General features: G+C 39.1%; 3 protein-coding genes across 3 annotated transcripts in view; 2 read left to right on the top strand and 1 right to left on the bottom strand.

Moving 5' to 3' along the window:
• eif4e1c (eukaryotic translation initiation factor 4E family member 1c) overlaps nt 1-4,260 on the top strand; it is a 9,318-nt gene extending 5,058 nt beyond the window's left edge. Inside the window, exons 4-7 of the mRNA XM_010772051.1 lie at nt 2,342-2,405; nt 2,789-2,902; nt 3,020-3,159; nt 3,286-4,260. Coding sequence (XP_010770353.1) covers nt 2,342-2,405; nt 2,789-2,902; nt 3,020-3,159; nt 3,286-3,400 — 433 coding nt within the window. The 3' untranslated portion in view covers nt 3,401-4,260. The remainder of the gene's footprint in view (nt 1-2,341; nt 2,406-2,788; nt 2,903-3,019; nt 3,160-3,285) is intronic.
• A 641-nt stretch (nt 4,261-4,901) lies between these two features.
• On the bottom strand, nt 4,902-9,374 carry LOC104946249 (transmembrane protein 150A). The gene is made up of 7 exons (XM_010772040.1): nt 9,043-9,374; nt 7,926-7,973; nt 7,777-7,839; nt 7,328-7,395; nt 7,122-7,252; nt 6,336-6,513; nt 4,902-5,641 (listed from the first exon to the last, which is right to left on the bottom strand). Exons 1-7 carry the CDS (start codon nt 9,105-9,107, stop codon nt 5,448-5,450), a joined length of 747 nt encoding a protein of 248 aa, XP_010770342.1. The 5' UTR covers nt 9,108-9,374; the 3' UTR covers nt 4,902-5,447.
• A 745-nt stretch (nt 9,375-10,119) lies between these two features.
• LOC104946244 (NFU1 iron-sulfur cluster scaffold homolog, mitochondrial) lies at nt 10,120-13,112 on the top strand. Its single transcript, XM_010772029.1, has 8 exons — nt 10,120-10,224; nt 10,709-10,809; nt 10,918-11,053; nt 11,680-11,746; nt 11,829-11,940; nt 12,023-12,086; nt 12,347-12,521; nt 12,829-13,112. Exons 1-8 carry the CDS (start codon nt 10,160-10,162, stop codon nt 12,895-12,897), a joined length of 789 nt encoding a protein of 262 aa, XP_010770331.1. The 5' UTR covers nt 10,120-10,159; the 3' UTR covers nt 12,898-13,112.
• The last annotated feature ends 4,306 nt before the right edge of the window (nt 13,113-17,418 follow it).

Raw genomic sequence — 17,418 nt, 5'->3', positions numbered from 1 at the left:
GCTTTGAAAAAATCTTGAAAATCTTGGAGGTGGGCGTGTCTGAGAGCTTGGGGATTTTTTGCGACCAACAACCAATCACATGAATCTACCCGCCCCCGATATACAAAGCAAAAAAAAAACGGGGATTTTATGCGAGCAATACACATATATATATATATAAACTCCCCAAACAGGCGAAAACCTACCAGTTACACCCACTGTCTCTGCCACCTCCCTCCATGCCTGGTTCCTCCGGTTTGTATCCCGGTAAATAGTTCTGGTCGTAAAGAACCGGGTGATTTGCTACCGTAATATCTCGTTTGGAATATGAGGAAATGAACTGCGGTCTGTCTCTCCCAGCTTGCACGCGGTTTGATTGGCTAGCGCTTGAACTGTCAGATTTGCATAAACGGGATTTGATTGGCTGACGCTTCCAGCTCAGCTTCAAAAGTTGAACATTGCTCAACTTTTGAATCCTGAAAAAAATCCTGGAAATCTTCGCTTTCCCACAATGCAGTTCGGCGAAAAGCGAGGCAAAGTGACGTCACCCCCATTCAAAGTCAATGGGCAGAGAAGCGTTGGAAGATTTTTTTAAAGCTGCTGTGTGGACGTACCGTCAAGGTCTGAGATGCTTTATGAATAACTTTCATCTTACCCAAGATTCTTAGATAACGGGACGGAGAATTTCTTAGAATTTCGTCACTAGGACTGGTCACATGACTTTAAGACTTTAACACCACCACCACTGATCCTCTTTTCTTTCCAAGCAGTCTGAACATGGAGAGGGAGTTGGGCTCCATGATCCTGGCCACCGACATCAGCCGACAGAATGATTACCTGTGCAAGTTTCGCAGGCACCTGGACCAGGACAACCTGTGCGTGAGCAACGCCAGCCACCGCCACTTCCTCCTGCAGGCCAGTTACTTTCTCTCTCAAACACACACACACACACACACACACACACACACACACACACACACACACACACACACACANTATCCAAAGTGAATGTAAACCTAAATAATGTACTTCATTTGAATGTAATAATTATGTTGGTTTGTTGTTTGTGGAAGCGCCAGTGAATGAGCCCCATTATTAATGGGGCTCATTCACTGGCGCTTCCACAAACAACAAACCAACATAATTATTACATTCAAATGAAGTACATTATTTAGGTTTACATTCACTTTGGATAATAACACGGGAGAAATAACGGGAGCCTCTCTCTTTTCCTCTCTCCCTCCCCTGACAGCCTGTCAGTATCTCATGCAGCTCACTGATCCAGTAATGAGTGACCCGACAGTGAAGAATAAACATATTTATAACTAGTTTTAGCTTGTTCCAGAGGTATATAAAATAGCTAAGTGTGTTAAGTCTAACTCTTACGGTACGTCCACACAGCAGCTTTAAAAAAATCTTCCAACGCTTCTCTGCCCGTTGACTTTGAATGGGGGTGACGTCACTTTGCCTCGCTTTTCGCCGAACTGCATTGTGGGAAAGCGAAGATTTCCAGGATTTTCAGGATTCAAAAGTTGAGCAATGTTCAACTTTTGAAGCTGAGCTGGAAGCGTCAGGCAATGAAATCCCGTTTATGCAAATCTGACAGTTCAAGCGCTAGCCAATCAAACCGCGTGCAAGCTGGGAGAGCCAGACCGCAGTTCATTTCCTCATATTCCAAACGAGAAATTACGGTAGCAAATCACCCGATTCTTTACGACCAGAACTATTTACCGGAATACAAACCGGAGGAACCAGGCATGGAGGGAGGACGCAGAGACATTGGGTGAAACTGGTAGGTTTTCGCCTGTTTGGGGAGTTTATATATATAATTGAAAAATCCCCAGGGTTTTTTGCTTTCTATGCCGGGGGCGGGAGATTCATGTGATTGGTTGTTGGTCGCGTTGCTCGCAAAAAATCCCCAAGCTCTCAGACAGAGCTCCAAGATTTTCAAGATTTTTTCAAAGCTGCTGTTTGGACGTACCGTTAGTGTGTGTTTTGCACCGCTCACCGGTCCGTCAGAGCAGGTGGAGCTGCAGGATTTCTGCTTCACACACGTTGCATACCGCTATTTTAATGTCATATTCGGACACCTTAAAATACTGCCAGACTGGCGAGCTTGTTTTGCCGCGCACAGAGGAAAGTCTCATGTATTTTACGTCATGTGATCGGCTCTCGCGATCGGCCTTTATAGAGAGCGCAGAGAGTGAATATCGGCCCATCGATCGGAGCATCTCTAATAGCCCTTTATCAATGTTTAATTAACTCTTGACTTGCCGTTTGTCAACCAATGCAGATGAAGTTCGTACTGTTACTGGAGTCAACCATCTGGAACACTTCCAACCCTTTTTTGTTTTTCTTACAGATTATACAACCACATACAGCAACCTAGCAAACTTGGCTTTGGCTGTGATTATTGTTTATTTAAGGTAAGCCTACATTTGTTTTCCGTTTCAACAATAGAATGTATTAAGCAAGCCAAGTCAATCAATTGAGAATCAGGTTTCTTGCCAAGTAGCTTTACACATACAAGGAATTCACTTTGTTGTTAATTGGTGCATACATGAACACAAGAGGTTTATAAAAATGATTAGATTTAAAACGAAACGTTTACAACTATGTAATACACAAACATTACAATAAGAATATGACTTATTACTCTGTGCCGTATCTCAGTGGGAGAGCTGTGCAGTTTAAGTGGTAGCATTGTGAGTCGGAGCTATTTCAATTTTCTCCAAATGTATTCCAATGCTTCAATTTTAACCAACCATGAATGAAGTTTTAAAATGTGTCCTTTCACTCTGTGTGTCAGGATGGGATCAAGCCGATGTGGGAAGACGATAGGAACAAGCTCGGGGGTCGATGGCTGATGACCCTCAACAAGCAACAGAGACACAACGATCTTGACCGCTACTGGATGGAGACGGTAAGCGGGCGTTTTTCATGGAGCAGCTCATAGATAAACCTATATCTCAACATTTCACATTCAAGACAAAAAAACCACAGTATGATTCATATGTGTCCCATTTTGTGTATTTTGCAGCTCTTGTGTTTAGTCGGTGAGTCCTTTGATGCGGCAAGTGAAGATGTGAACGGAGCTGTGGTCAACGTCAGACCCAAAGGTGACAAAATATCAATCTGGACGAGCAACTGCCAAAACAGGGACGCCATCATGACGATAGGGTACGTTAAAAAGTCACTTAGTAGACCTTAGAATGACACTAATTCAAGTAATAGTGGTCTAGTTTACCACTAGATGGAGACACTAAGTTGGCGTCCATCTTCATAACGCTTCTTGCTTTTCCACAGGCAAAATTATAAAGAGCGTCTGAGCATCCCCACCAAAGCCATCATCGGCTACCAATCACATGACGACACATCCAGCAAGAGCGGATCCACCACCAAGAACATCTTCTCCGTTTGAAAAACTCCTCCACCCCGGTTTCAACTCGCTGTAGATTTAAACAATTACCAAACCGCATAATCACAATAATACTTATGAATTGTCATCTACTGTAGTGTCTTTTCCTTTTTATTGAAAAGAGATTTGTTCATAGTGTATACAGTTGGAGCTTCCCCCAGCAGCGGGGTGATGATGATGATTTGGGAGGAGGCCAGAAAGGCACAGCATTTGGCTCAAAATGTCACGTAAGCTAGAGAATACGCATTATTTCCTTTTTAGAGTTGAAAAGTTCTGTGATTAATACCGATGACCTCCCTTAGCTTAGCTGAGATGAAGGTTACTTTCAGTACCCGAATGGCTTTGAGTTGCAAAAAAACGTAACTATACAGCCTTGTGTTTTTCTTATTCTGGGTTCTAACCCTCCTTACAAATGCTTTTTCTCACCTTGCAGGTAAACTTATTGTAGGCAACTTATCTTTCACAGAACAAATTTTAAGGGCAGTTTTAACTTGACTTTTCCAGAAGTGTTAACCATGAGTTGGGCTTTTAGGCGCCCCAGTTAGAGAAATCTACAGTATCTTAAAGATTTGTAAAAACTGTGGCCTCACTCCAAATTATAGGGGTTACATTTAAGGTCGCTTATTGTTTCAGCCATGCTGGAATTGTGAAAATATAGCTTGTAGTATTTTTTGACCTTTTTTTTTCTTCCCCTTACATTTATTTATAATGTATACATTGAAATACTTAGTTGAAAGACGACCATGAAACTTGTGTTTTTTCAAATTGTGTTTTTTTCTCTTTTTTGTTACTACGGTCAATAATGTGTACTACTGCATATAGATGAGATTTTTTTACAGTGTACCATAAAGATGCTGACAGAATTAGGTGTGCTTTTCACTGTTTTCTTCCTAACAAAAACTGTAGATAATGTTGCACGCCTCTCTTGGTTGATGCAAAGAAAAGATGATATTCATTGTGAAATGATTTTGCTCATAATGTATCTTTATTATCTGTAATTCCAGGATGTATATTACCTTCTTTCAAGTAAAGGTTAAGTGCTTTGCATTAAAACCCGAAAGCATGTTGTCTTGTTTAGTGGACATTAAAGAAGACGTACACTTGTGAGTTACTGTATGTCTAGCAGCCTGTTATAACTGGCACAAATATTGCATTAAAGTAGTCGCCCATCACTACAGAAACGGGAGAAAATACTTGTCAGTAACCTATAAATATATCTTTAAAGGTACATTACATTGAGGATTCCTTACTCTAGTTTACACATAAAAAAGATTCAGCCCACCACGCCTAAAACTACATTCTTCTGGAACAGTAACCTGGTGAGGATTTCAACATCATTGTTTTCAGAACCCACGGACAGATCTATTATTCGGCTGTCCCTTAGTCATGCAGTCAAACAGGATTTAGTGACGCCACAGGGAGTGAAAATACCTGAACGGGTTGTTTTTCATCTCACTCCACTCTAGTACCACGCTTCAAGGTACAATCAGCAGAATAACAGGACTTATGAGTATACAGTGGTCATGATTTAATAAAGTGTCTAAGCTATATACAAGTGCTAAGGAATATAATTGGAAGCTGACATCAGCGACATTTTCAGTAAATCTGATCCTTATTAGTGTAACTAACGATGATTGTTCATTGTTGATTATGTTAAAATAGTATAACAAGTCATTGCACAATACAACTGATAAACGCAGAAGGATTCTTAAAGTTGAACACATCAAAGTTAATTGTTCTGTTGGCAGAGCATCAACATGACATGATGAAAGGAATGTATCATGTTTTGTTCATTTGCTATTCAACTTTGTTTCAATAAATAAGGAATAAGAATCAGATATGCCTGGTTTTAAAAAAGTTTAGGCTACCGTATCCAAAGGTCGAAAACAAAAGTGCTCCTAATTCATAAATAACTATTAATCCACCCGAGCAGTGAAGAAGTACATCACTGTTCTCCAAGCCAAGGTCCAGGCACAGATGTCCTCACAGATGTGTTACCCAGTCCATCCTCCCTGCTTATGTGCTGCACCTGGACCGTGGGGGCCTCATATCAAGACATCGATATAATCAAAGGCTTTTCCTCCTCTCGTTTGGTCAGCAGATTTGAGATCATGCAGGATGAGAAGAAACAAAACTCCACAGCAAAGCTGAGCTCAAACAGCTCCAGGTTGACGCTGAGCATCCACTCAAATATAGCCGACAAGTGAACGTAAAAGTACTGGTCCTGGGCAAACAAAACAGTATCTGAAGGGTTTCAAGTTAAGGATGCAGCACAGTCAGTCCCTTAAAAACCTGTCATTGTAAAGAGCTCCTGAGATCAGTTCATGAGCATTGGCAAAATCCCTAAACACTCCATGACAGTAAGAGAGAAAATAAAGATCTATCAATGCAAGAAATACAAGAAGCCAGCTGTTTTCACCCTGTAGGCTAGTGTGTATATAATAATAATAATAATACATTACATTTATAAAGCGCTTTTCCTGGTGCTCAAAGCGTTTATATTAAACTTTCATCTGAGCCCATAAACTGGAGGCTTGGAGGTCTAATCCCCAAACATAGAGGTGTAACCAGCTATTGTAAGCTTTAAAATCAACATTTAACTGCTCTAGTTGTAGTCAGAGATGGTTGTAACCTGTCCCACTTTATAAATACTTCAGCAGCAGACCGGATCCAGATATGGCACAGGGGAGTACTGTACTGCAGAGCAGCTGGACTATCTAATGGATACGTCACTGCTAGAGTCAATTGCTGGAATATCATGCCTAAAGCTTCACTAAATTAATGTTTACCATGTTTACTTTCATCCAACCTGCTTTACCAGCTCACTGCACACCTACCATCCTATTGGTGCACAATTGCCCTCAAATAGAAGAATTGTGAAGAATACCTACCACACAAAAGACAAGTTAACATAGCTCCAACATTTATGAAAGGATACAGCAAATGGTAACGATGGTTTGAACCACAGTGGAGACGATGCGGAGCGGATAGAGAGCCCTCTCATATCCTGTCAGCACACACTTGCCGGTCAGTGAGGTGAGCAACACAGTGTAGAAGCAGATACACATGAAACTGATGGCAGCTCCGAAGTAGTGAGGCAGTGCCAGGTCACCCGGCTGTGGAGCACAGAGAGGAGTTTCCAGAGTCAACAGATGCATAGAATAAAGAGATGAGATAGATTAAATCAGGGCAGAGATGAATGTAAACATTGATACATGCATGGATGTGCGTACATAAAATCTGTACTAATGAACTACTCACTGAAGGAAATAACCCCATGCAGTTAGCATGCAACTAAATAACCACCTGACAATTGGCAATTTTTATTAGCAACTGGTTCACTCCTGTTTCACACACGGGTTGTATGGTGTGGTAATATCAGATTGTTAAATGATGCAGTGCTTATGTCTTTCAAACACCTATTATTATCATTTGTCACATAAAAATGATACAGTTTACTTCAAACAGACCCATCTTAGGTTTTAAACTGTTGCGGTGTACCAGCTTGTTGTAAACGGGGCTTGTGCACTTAATCACTACAGCTGACATTGAACAAATAGTTACCCACCTTTGTTTGCTGTTTCAACACAGGTGCAAATGGAAGCTTTATTGTCAGCATTATATGATGTCGTAAAATTTGTCTCACAGAAACGTACAGTATGATAGCAATTTAAAGCTGCTATTTAAACATCTTCAAACATTTAACAGGAAGTGAAGTACTTACATTACAGTTTCCAGCTGCGAATGCCCCCAAGGCTGCCACCACACCAAAGACCAGCGCAAACTTGCTCAGCATGGAATGACATCTGTGTCTCTCCATAATATGAGCATGGTGGAATATACAGAAGAGCAGGACTAAAGAAGAGAGATCACAGATGTTAGAACACATATCAGGAATAGCATAAATAATGTGTAGGCAGGTAAACTCACACAGAAAGGATCCTGCGTTGATCGTGGCTGTGAAGAGTGAGTTTTCTGGTGATTTAGTTCCACTTGAGCTAGAATACCAAAATAACGTTGTTATATGTAATAATGTAATGTTAATTGTTTCACCAGTCCATTCAAAACATTTTATTTTTCCCAACACGATTAGGATTTTCTTTAATATATAAAAATGCAAGAAAAAGCTTCAAATATTACGAAGGTTTGAAAATGCAAAACTAAGCTATACCGAATATGATAAAAATGATAACGGCATGAGAAAAGGAATGTGCTAAAATTAGATTTGTAAAAGGTAAAACAGTGCTTTGTAAATGTTTATGTGGGCTCAATGTGCTTTAACATATCCATTTTAATAGCAGATTGTGCATATGCAAACCAAAATCTGTTGCACGCAAAAAAATTACATTTATTCTGCACATTAATTATTCTATTCTCACCTTATAGTAGGAACCAAGCAACATCCAGTGGTATGATTTGCTTTGCAATAGTTGTCACTCCCCCTGAAAACAAATGAATTAGCTTCTGAGGAATCTGCCACATTCAAATGCTGATGGTCAACTTTTTACAATACTGAGACACAACTCACCAGTCACTGAGAGAGCACACATGTGTGTTAGCTAACGCTAGGCCATATCTGGAAAGATAAAACAAAAGCAAAAACATATCAGTATGGTAAATATATATGACTTGAAATGTGGGCTCAATTACACTCTGATTTAATATAAAGGAACATTCAAACTACTGTATGGTAGATTTTGCATTACTGTGTAATACCAAATAAAAAAAGCATTATCTTCCAATGTTTTTGAATAAAAGTAGGACTTTAGTCATTCCTTTACACTGTTAGCAACACTTTCCTGAATCTGCTCATGAGGATTTCTGGGAAGGTAATATATATTTTCGAACTTTTTAAAACCTACCAACATGCAATAAACGACAATAGTTTTTAAAAAAAAGGATTACTGCCTCTAAGCTCCAATGATTTTGTTGTACGGCTCACCTTTTGATCACCACCAACATATTTGGTGTTCATTCAACCCTATCTTGTGGTTTTTCATCGAGAAATCACCATAAATGTATCTTGCATTAAACTAAAACAAGTTCTGACTCCACTCTCAAGAATGGACTACTGTAACATGGCAAGAAACTATACCCAATATCACTAAATGACAAGGCAGAATGAATAAGTATATTTCTTGAAATTCTGGTGTGCACACCTATCAACAAACAAGCCGTAGGACTTGTTTTATGACTTCTGTTTCATAATATGTTCAATAGTATTAGCTCTCGAGCTTTCTCATGCTGCTCTGACTTATCTCTTACATATACACTTTAAAAATTGAAATTATATTCAAAGCATGTGAAACATATATCTGCCAGACATGACTTTATGCCATCTCACAACTTCCTGTTCTGTAATAAGTATTACTGGAACTTAATGTCCTAAAACAGGAATATGCAGATGGAATACAAACTTTGATTATTATAAAGTGTCATTTTCAATAGTGCCAAACATGAAAAACATTATCAAGGAACCTTCCTAACACATTGTGGTTCTTGTTTCGTGATCAGCTTAAGGCTGTCATATGTAAATTATACAATGAACAGAAGCATAAAAGGTATAACAGAATAAGAAATACTTGAAAAACAATTCACCAGAGCGTAAAGACAATTAAGGAAGTGTTGATCTTTGGTTAACTTACACAGTCCATGTTCCAATGAAGGACACCAGGGAGAGGGATATGGGGAAGATAATCCAGAAAACCATGTCTTGGTGGTGAAGAAGGAAATACACTGATTCAAAAAGGGATTCCTCAAGTCCAGTTGTCTTAAACGCACTCAACGATAGACCTCTTCAGGAGTTCCTCATGAAGACAGCCTCATACCTACAAATCAAGATTAGTACTGGAACAAAGAAAGTCCTAATCCTATGGTGTCAATGTAGTTCACGTTTTTCAAGCACACAATTGCCTTGCGACAGTCTTCCACCATCCACAAAGCCCTGCTTTTATGGGAGAGTCATTCTTTCTCTGCCACTCCTTTTGAGCACCACCTTTCCCTGTCAGAGCAAACGTTGGGAAACATGGGGCTGGCCTTCTTCTTCTGGCAATCTTGTTGTTTGTTTAATTCTGCTCTATCTGAAGTCACTCAACAGTTTGTTATAGAGGACTGGGTTTTATATATGCACTCTTCTATTGATGTGATAGTATGTGTGCATAAAGACACACAATATGAGAGTGATAGAACAAACTAATCTCAGAACTCTGACTGTTATCTTAGGAATGCTTTAAATGATCAAGTGACAGGCTTTGTTTTACCTGTTGTAGGTGTTGTGGAATGTAAGTAGCCTGCATGTACTTTATATAGGCTAACTATCACTATCATTTGTACAAAAATTAAAAAATTAAAAGGCTGTTCTCAGGGTCAACAATGCTCATACACTAGGGTTTAAAGAGAAAATCACAATTAGGAATCTCAGAATTCATTAACTTAAAACAATGCAGTACAAGTTTAAATATAGGACTAATTATTCATATATATATTAATTATTAGTATATAAATATTACACTAATAGATTTATTATGCAGCAGATGTGACCTTATTTTTTTACGAAAAATTATAATTATAAATATATAATAGTATTTTATCCCTTTGTTGTTATGTTAAATTGTCTGGTTTGTGCTCTTAATACCTTAATTGTTACACTAGGCAGGAAAGGCAAGTTTATTTATATATTCACTAGGGAAATGAAGATTCAGATATTAGGATCTGGATTTTGTGCTGTCACCACATGGGGTCCTCATTTTCAAAACAAACAAAATGGCGGTGCACATGAGACGGGGTCTTCTACGGTTGTTACGGGCAAGCAATACGGCTCATTTTAGGTTTGAACCTCTACACATCTGACATTTTATTTTCGACACATTTTGTTTCACTGATATGGAAAGTAGCAACACTTTCATGAAGCATGGACGTGACATTCAGACGTGTGGTTGACATTAGCTAGATTATTAGCTAACTAGCTAACTGCGACACTAGATAGGTTTGTAACTCTTATCCATATATTTACAGGTGGAGATATCAAATCGGCAGATTTAGTCATTTCTACTTCGTTTCTTCTTTGATTTTACGTTTTTCCACATCCCAAGGTTGTAAGTTAGCTGCTAACGATAGCTTGCTAGGGCTGTAAACTTTAAATCAGTACAATGACAAAGCGTCTCCCTTTCAAACTGTGAAATAAAACAGCTAAGGAAACGGATGTTGCTTTCATCCATCAAAGCCCGCTAATTGTGTACTGGTTCTCAAGAAGTGAATTCGTTTAAGACTTGTGTAGACTGACAGTTATGTCAAATGTTTTTACGTTTCAAGGTTTCCAGTGAAGACCCAAAGCTCGTACCTCTCTTTGAGCTCGACCCAGATCTTCGGAAAAGTTCAGCCTCAGCTCTGGACAGGAAGCACACACTTCTCAAGTGAGAAACCAATGTTTGGACACCTTGAAACATTAACTTATTCTCTGCAGGTTGTTTCTTAAACATGACCAAATGAATACTGAAAAATATGTTTATAATATCTTTCAGCAAGACACCTGTCCATCCAGACTCAAGACACTCCAAACCCCAGAAGTTTGAAGTTTCTCCCTGGAAAACCTGTCCTAGGAAGTGGGACGCTTGACTTTCCGACTCCGAGCACAGCTGAATGTTCATCATTAGCCAGGTTGAGTGTCATGATTGTTGAACTTTGTCATGTATGTGTTGTTTTTGGTTTTACAATATAGAATTATTTAAGGAAATCACAATTCATAGAAGAAGTGTCATGTTTTTGAAATCATCAGATTCTGCACACTCATATAACACTGATGGATGTATGTCTACTCACGATTTCTGTTTGAAAAAAAGATAACTTGTATTGATTTAATAGGTATTGATCTTCACAAGTTAAAGATATGCATTATTTGTATTAGTGCGGGTTTCCTCTTATAAACAATTGTTTGACACTGAATATTGTCTTCATTTAGCAATACATGATTTTGTTGTAATTTGTTCGAAGTGACACAGTAGAATAATACATACAGCAGATGTGACGAATGCACCAAGTGCAGAATACATCTGTCAGTTGACAGCATGGGAATAGCTTGTGTAGATAAGATGTTTTGTTTGCTGATACATAAAGTATTTGACAACAACTTAAAAAGCAGTGCAATCATCAATGACACACTTGATAAAAGCCAATCCGAGCGGAAGTTGTTATCACTAAATAAACCAACATGAAGATAGACTCCATGCTGTCATTTGTATGTTTTCTTTTGTTGGAACAATAACATGATTAGATGTTTCTTTCAGGGAACTGTTTGAAATTGAAGGAGTAAAAAGTGTGTTCTTTGGCCCTGACTTCATCACAGTCACTAAAGTAAGTATCAAATGTACACGTCATGCATTACCATGAAATCTGTGTGGTGATACAACACGTGAGATCTTTGTTTTCTTATCAGACAGATGAGGATGTGGCATGGACAGACATTAAGCGTCATGCTTCGGAGGCCATTGCTAACTTCTTTGAGAGTGGTGATCCAATAACAGTAGGAGCAGTGCACCATGAAAGCAGTGAGTTTATAGTATTAGTGATCTTAGAGTTATTTGTCCGCTTGTGTAAATATCTTCAAACTGTTCATTGTTTTCATTGTAGGTATTTCTGAAGATGATGATGAAATCGTATCCATGATAAAGGAGCTTCTTGACACCAGAATAAGGTACAAAACCTATAACTTTGAGATCCATTGAGGTTATAATTAGCAAAACTGAGAGTGTCCGGCACTGCTAATCGACTTTACAACAGCAGTGGAACTACATGTCATCTGTCATGCACTGGACAGACTTATCCAATATTTCCTCTCGGATATTTTTGTACTCAACACTCATAACAATGATGCTGAGATAGCAGTCTTAATCTCTCTGTCCTATGTGTTTCCTATGTTCTGAACTAATTGATATGGTGTGTATTGCTCACAAGACCTACAGTGCAGGAGGATGGAGGTGATGTCATCTTTAAGGGGTTTGAGGACGGCACGGTCAAGCTGAAGCTGGTTGGTTCCTGCACAGGGTGTCCCAGTTCTACCGTTACCCTGAAGAACGGCATTCAGAACATGATGCAGTTTTATATCCCGGAAGTAGAAAATGTGGAGCAGGTGATTATTTATATGGATTAGCAGACCTTTGTGCAGGTTTTTGTTTGAGACTAAGCCTCAATTATGTTTCATTATGAATTGGTTTCATACGTTTCTGTGAGGATTATTGTTAAGGAAATTGTGCTGTGATCTCAATTCAATTTCATTTGTGGGCTCTTAAGACCGAGCAATGACCACAGACCTTTCAGTCTGTGGGTGCGTTTTTCCTTGTTACCTACTACTTTTCTAAGTTGAGTGTTTGTCATAATATGACTGTACATCATTTACCATCACATTTAACATTTTGTCAATTATCTTTTTTGACCAGGTGGAAGATGAAGTTGATGAAATCAATGCAAAGGTTTTCTCAGAGCTGGAACGCAAATTACAAGAATAAAAACGTCTTGGACCGACTCCCTTATGCATCTCGTTGTAGGAAGAGTATATTCCACTGTGTAAATACATAGCATAATTCCCAGTAGGGCCATTCTATAATGTGAATGGAAAGAGAAAATTATCCCCCTGCTATTTTGTGTGTATGCTATATGCTACTAGAGTTCATGTTCATATGTGTACATACTGTATGCCCCTGTTATCAAGATAGCAATTACAGGAAAATACCTGTATACAGAAAGTACTTTGAGCAGGTCAAAATGTTCTACTGTGATTGCTTTAAATGTTGTGATGTATTTATTTCTTATAAATATTTTATATTTTGAAAGAATATTTTCATAGAATGGACGTATTGTGAAAGGTGAAACGGTTATGCTCATGCAGAATGAAGGTTGGATACATATTTCCTTTGTTTTTGCAATATAACAACACAAAAATTACTGAACTATAAGTTAGTGTGCTGTGTAACTCCCTTTAAGACCGTTGTGCTATTTATGTGCTTTGGACTTCATTATTCCAATGTATCACTGTATCAAACAAAGTTCACATATTGAAAGCAAATAGTTGTTGTTGACTCCCTTTGTCGTGCTGCTGTTATTTTCTCCCAGTGTCAATTCGTCCCACATAGAGAAAACACTAGAAATAACTAAAGCAAAGGCTACTGAATTGTCACAGTCTTTACACTTAGCAATTATTAAATAACAGAATAATATTTCATATTAAATTGATAGCTATTGACAAATAAAAAAGTATTTACTACTTTATTGAATCTCAGCTGTGCAGAGCACTGGTTCCCAACCTGTGGGTTTGCAAAAGCTTAATATGGTCATCATGAAACCTTGGTTTTAAGGTGTGTAATACAACTTTTTTTATTGGCTTATATTTTACAATGAAATTCATTTATTTGAAGAAAACTAAATACAATTGTGGGCATGAGAACAACTGAACACAATCTGCTAAAAGGCTTGCCCTGCATTAGAAAAGTCCAAACAGAGGTAATAGAATAATTGCCAAGCCATAGGGAGGGGAAAACACCGAATTATTAAACAAAATATGACCAAAAAGCCAAGGACATAACAAATTCATAAATACAACAGATAAACTGATCTCTGATGCATTTATTGACAACAAATAATCTGTTTAAAAATCATCCAAATTGTTTGTTTTACACAAACTTCCTGTCGTTGTTGCGTTTAGTATTCGGGTAAACTTTACAATTCTTCAGTTCTTTCTGTATTTTTATGTTTTGCATAGAGATTAATATAATAATAATAATAGTGAGGTCGTCAAGGAAAAAGGTTGGCAGTTGAGCTGAGTCGGTTCTTCTTCGCGCATGCTCAGTTCATGTCTACATCGGCCGGCGCAGGGGACATTGGTAAGCACTGCTGACTATGTTTTACGCAAGACCTTTACTACTTTAAATTATACGGAACACTTAATGTGCGATTAATAATTGCGTACAAGGGAATTGGTGCTATGAATGAATGTTTTACATTATAATTTTAAACATTGGTCGTTACAGTGCCATCTGCGGCCTCGCATTCGTTATCCAATCCAGCACGAGGCTAATCTGGCAACAAAGCTAACGGCATCACAACGTTAGCTAGCAACGCATAGCTCTTAGCGTTTTATCTTTTTTTTACAATACCATAATGCGTTTTAATGTTGTATTAGCTTACAAAGGCATGTTTTTATTATGTTAATCAAGCCACAATGACCTGGTCAAAATATGTTTTTGACTAGCTGGTGTTAAGCACAACAATAACAGCATTGGCTAAAATGGTAGCTAGCTATCATTCTGTCAGTTGCAGTTGCTAACGTTAGCCAGAAGTCGCTGTGTCAGCAGTTATTAAGCTACGGAGCTCTGCAGAAATCACGGGTAACCAATTTTGTTATTGAAATCGTACGGAAGTAATTACATTGTTCTTTCGACGTACTAAATCTTTCTCTCGAATTGATTAATTCAGTCCTTCGTGTTTGGCAGTTGGTGTCAATATATATCAAATTAACCGTGCGTAAGGTTAATGGCTGTAGGTTGTCCAGAAAGTGTTTACTTCATAATAAGAAACATAGCTTATTTCCTGGTGCCCTGTTCCTCATTTTGACAGCAAGTTTTAAAGGTGCTTATATTACATTGGACCTTGTTTTAGTCCTGCGTGTTGCTTGCTGCATATCCTTGCCTGCAAATGCAAACACGTCTCCCTGTTCAACCTACTTCATCTCCCCAACGTACTTTACGGTTTGTGTTAAATTATTACAAATCCTTTACCCCTGGCTAATTTGTTATTTTTTTCTCGGCTTTGTTTTTATTGAAAAGCAACGGCTTGGTGAGCAGAGAATACCCTTAACCTGAATGAGTCATGGCCCAATTCGGGGGACAGAAGAATCCGCCGTGGGCCACGCAGTTTGCTACCACAGCGGTGTCCCAGCCGGGTCACTCCGGACAGCCTCTTGACCTGAATAGCTTGCATTGTGAGTATAGCAAACAAACAAAAACCTCTCTTATTAGATGTGTGGTAACAATAACGTATATAGCACATATCAACGTTTCCCCCATTTAGTTTTAGTTTTCACTCCCATTTTTAATCTAATGCCCTATTTTCCTTCTTCATAGCTCTTGGTGTGCAGCAGCCATCTCTATTGGGAGCATCGCCCTCTGTTTACTCTCAACAGTCAGCCTTGGCTGCAGCCTCTCTCAGCAACCAGTCTGCTGCAAACTATCAGCTGTCTCAGCAAACTGCTGCCCTGCAGCAGCAAGCTGCAGCAGCTGCCGCAGCAGCACTACAGCAGGTCAGTCACACAGTACTAAAGCACACTCAGCAATATATGCAGCTTTCTGTAGTCACATGTAATCGTTCTTCATTGTAATCAATCTCTATCTCTCCCATGTTTTCTGTAATGTATATAGTCTCAGCTTAATTCAGCCCTCCAGCAGTATCAGCAGCAGCAGCAGCAGCAGCAGCAACAGCAGCAGCAACAGCAGCAGCAGCAGCAGCAACAACAGCAACAACAACAACAACATCAACAACAACATCATCAACAACAACAACATCAACATCAGCAGCAACATCAACAACAGCAGCAACCCCCTCCACAGCAACTGTACAATGTTCCTCATCAGGTGAAACACAGGAGCATTTTCTTTTCACACTTTATTTTGGGCAGTCCTTTTGATAATACTTATCAACGCAAAGAAATTATTTGGCTTATTCTAGATATAATGAATGAAATGGGCATTATTTGTGCCGTGATTGCTTCACATGGATCGTGATGCGTCAGCAGAAGACTTAAATGTTAGGGAAACTAGATCAGAGGCCTGTACTACGAAGCTGGTTTAACCTAACCTGGATATGTTTGAGTTAGCCGGTTGGCCTAATCCAAAACATACGCGCTCTCGCTAAACTGTCCTACGATGCTGGCTATCAACTTGATCGCTCAAGCCAGCCGTGTCCTATCTAGTTAGGTGCGCGTTCACATGAAAGGGGTGGTATTTGGAGCATTCCACCAATCACAAACATGGAGAAGCGTACTGACAGCGCAGCGTCATACTTCCTGAATGAAAAGTCAACTATAATTAGACAAATATGAAGAAGTTAAACTTTAAATATCCATGACTTAAACACTTTATCCAGGATCAAAGCCACATAGTTGCACCTGCAAGGTGAATACAGCTGGTAAAAGAAAAAGTGTTTGAATGTGTACATTAACAGGTTTATGATATCACTGCCCCGTCTAAGACACTGACACGAGTGGATTTGTCTCGAGTGTTTCGTCAACTTAATGTGTTGCTTAAAATAATACTTATGCATACAGTATGTGACACTGTGAGTGTTGCACGGCCAGATACGGCTCAGCTGACTCAGATAAGGAAATATATGATACATTATGATGTGATATGCCGCGGACTGTACTTAATGTACTTTGATCCGGTTACTTATGTTGTGGCAGATATTTAAGTAAGCTATCTTAACGCTAATGTTATAATAGTCAGATTGCTCTGAAGATGGGAGGTGATATTCTATTAATGTTCACGTTCACACAGTCTGTGATTTTTGCCTGCCGTCTTTCCTGCAACGGCAGGTTTTCTGTATTTCCTTTCTCCTGTAATATGACTTGATCGCTTTCAACTCTGCACACTGAGCTCTGATTGGTCAGCAGGCAGTGCTTTCACTGAGTTGAGCTCTTAGCCTGCAACCTAACCTGCTCCGGGGCAGGTTAGCCGCACAGCATAAGTTACCATGGAGATGTAGCTTGCTAAAAAGAGAACCAGCTTCGTAGGACGGGCTGTTTGAATAGCAAATAGCGTTATTTGAAAGTCTTTTTACATTAGCAGGTACTGTTTTAGTAAATAGCACCTGTCCTGGTATATGAGTCCCCGTCAGTTAAATAGAATTTCCTACACTGCCTCATTATGATTGGTGTCTTTCCGTTACGAAACCCGTAATTCAAATGACGTCATACTGGACGGTCCCCCCATATGAATGCTTCGTTCTAAAGCGAATCGGCGATTGAAGTCCCTTTTGAG

The sequence above is a fragment of the Notothenia coriiceps genome, unplaced genomic scaffold (genome assembly GCF_000735185.1).
Source record: "Notothenia coriiceps isolate Sejong01 unplaced genomic scaffold, NC01 NC01_scaffold00000339, whole genome shotgun sequence".
NCBI lineage: Eukaryota > Metazoa > Chordata > Actinopteri > Perciformes > Nototheniidae > Notothenia > Notothenia coriiceps.
This window is presented reverse-complemented; position numbering and strand designations above follow the sequence as displayed.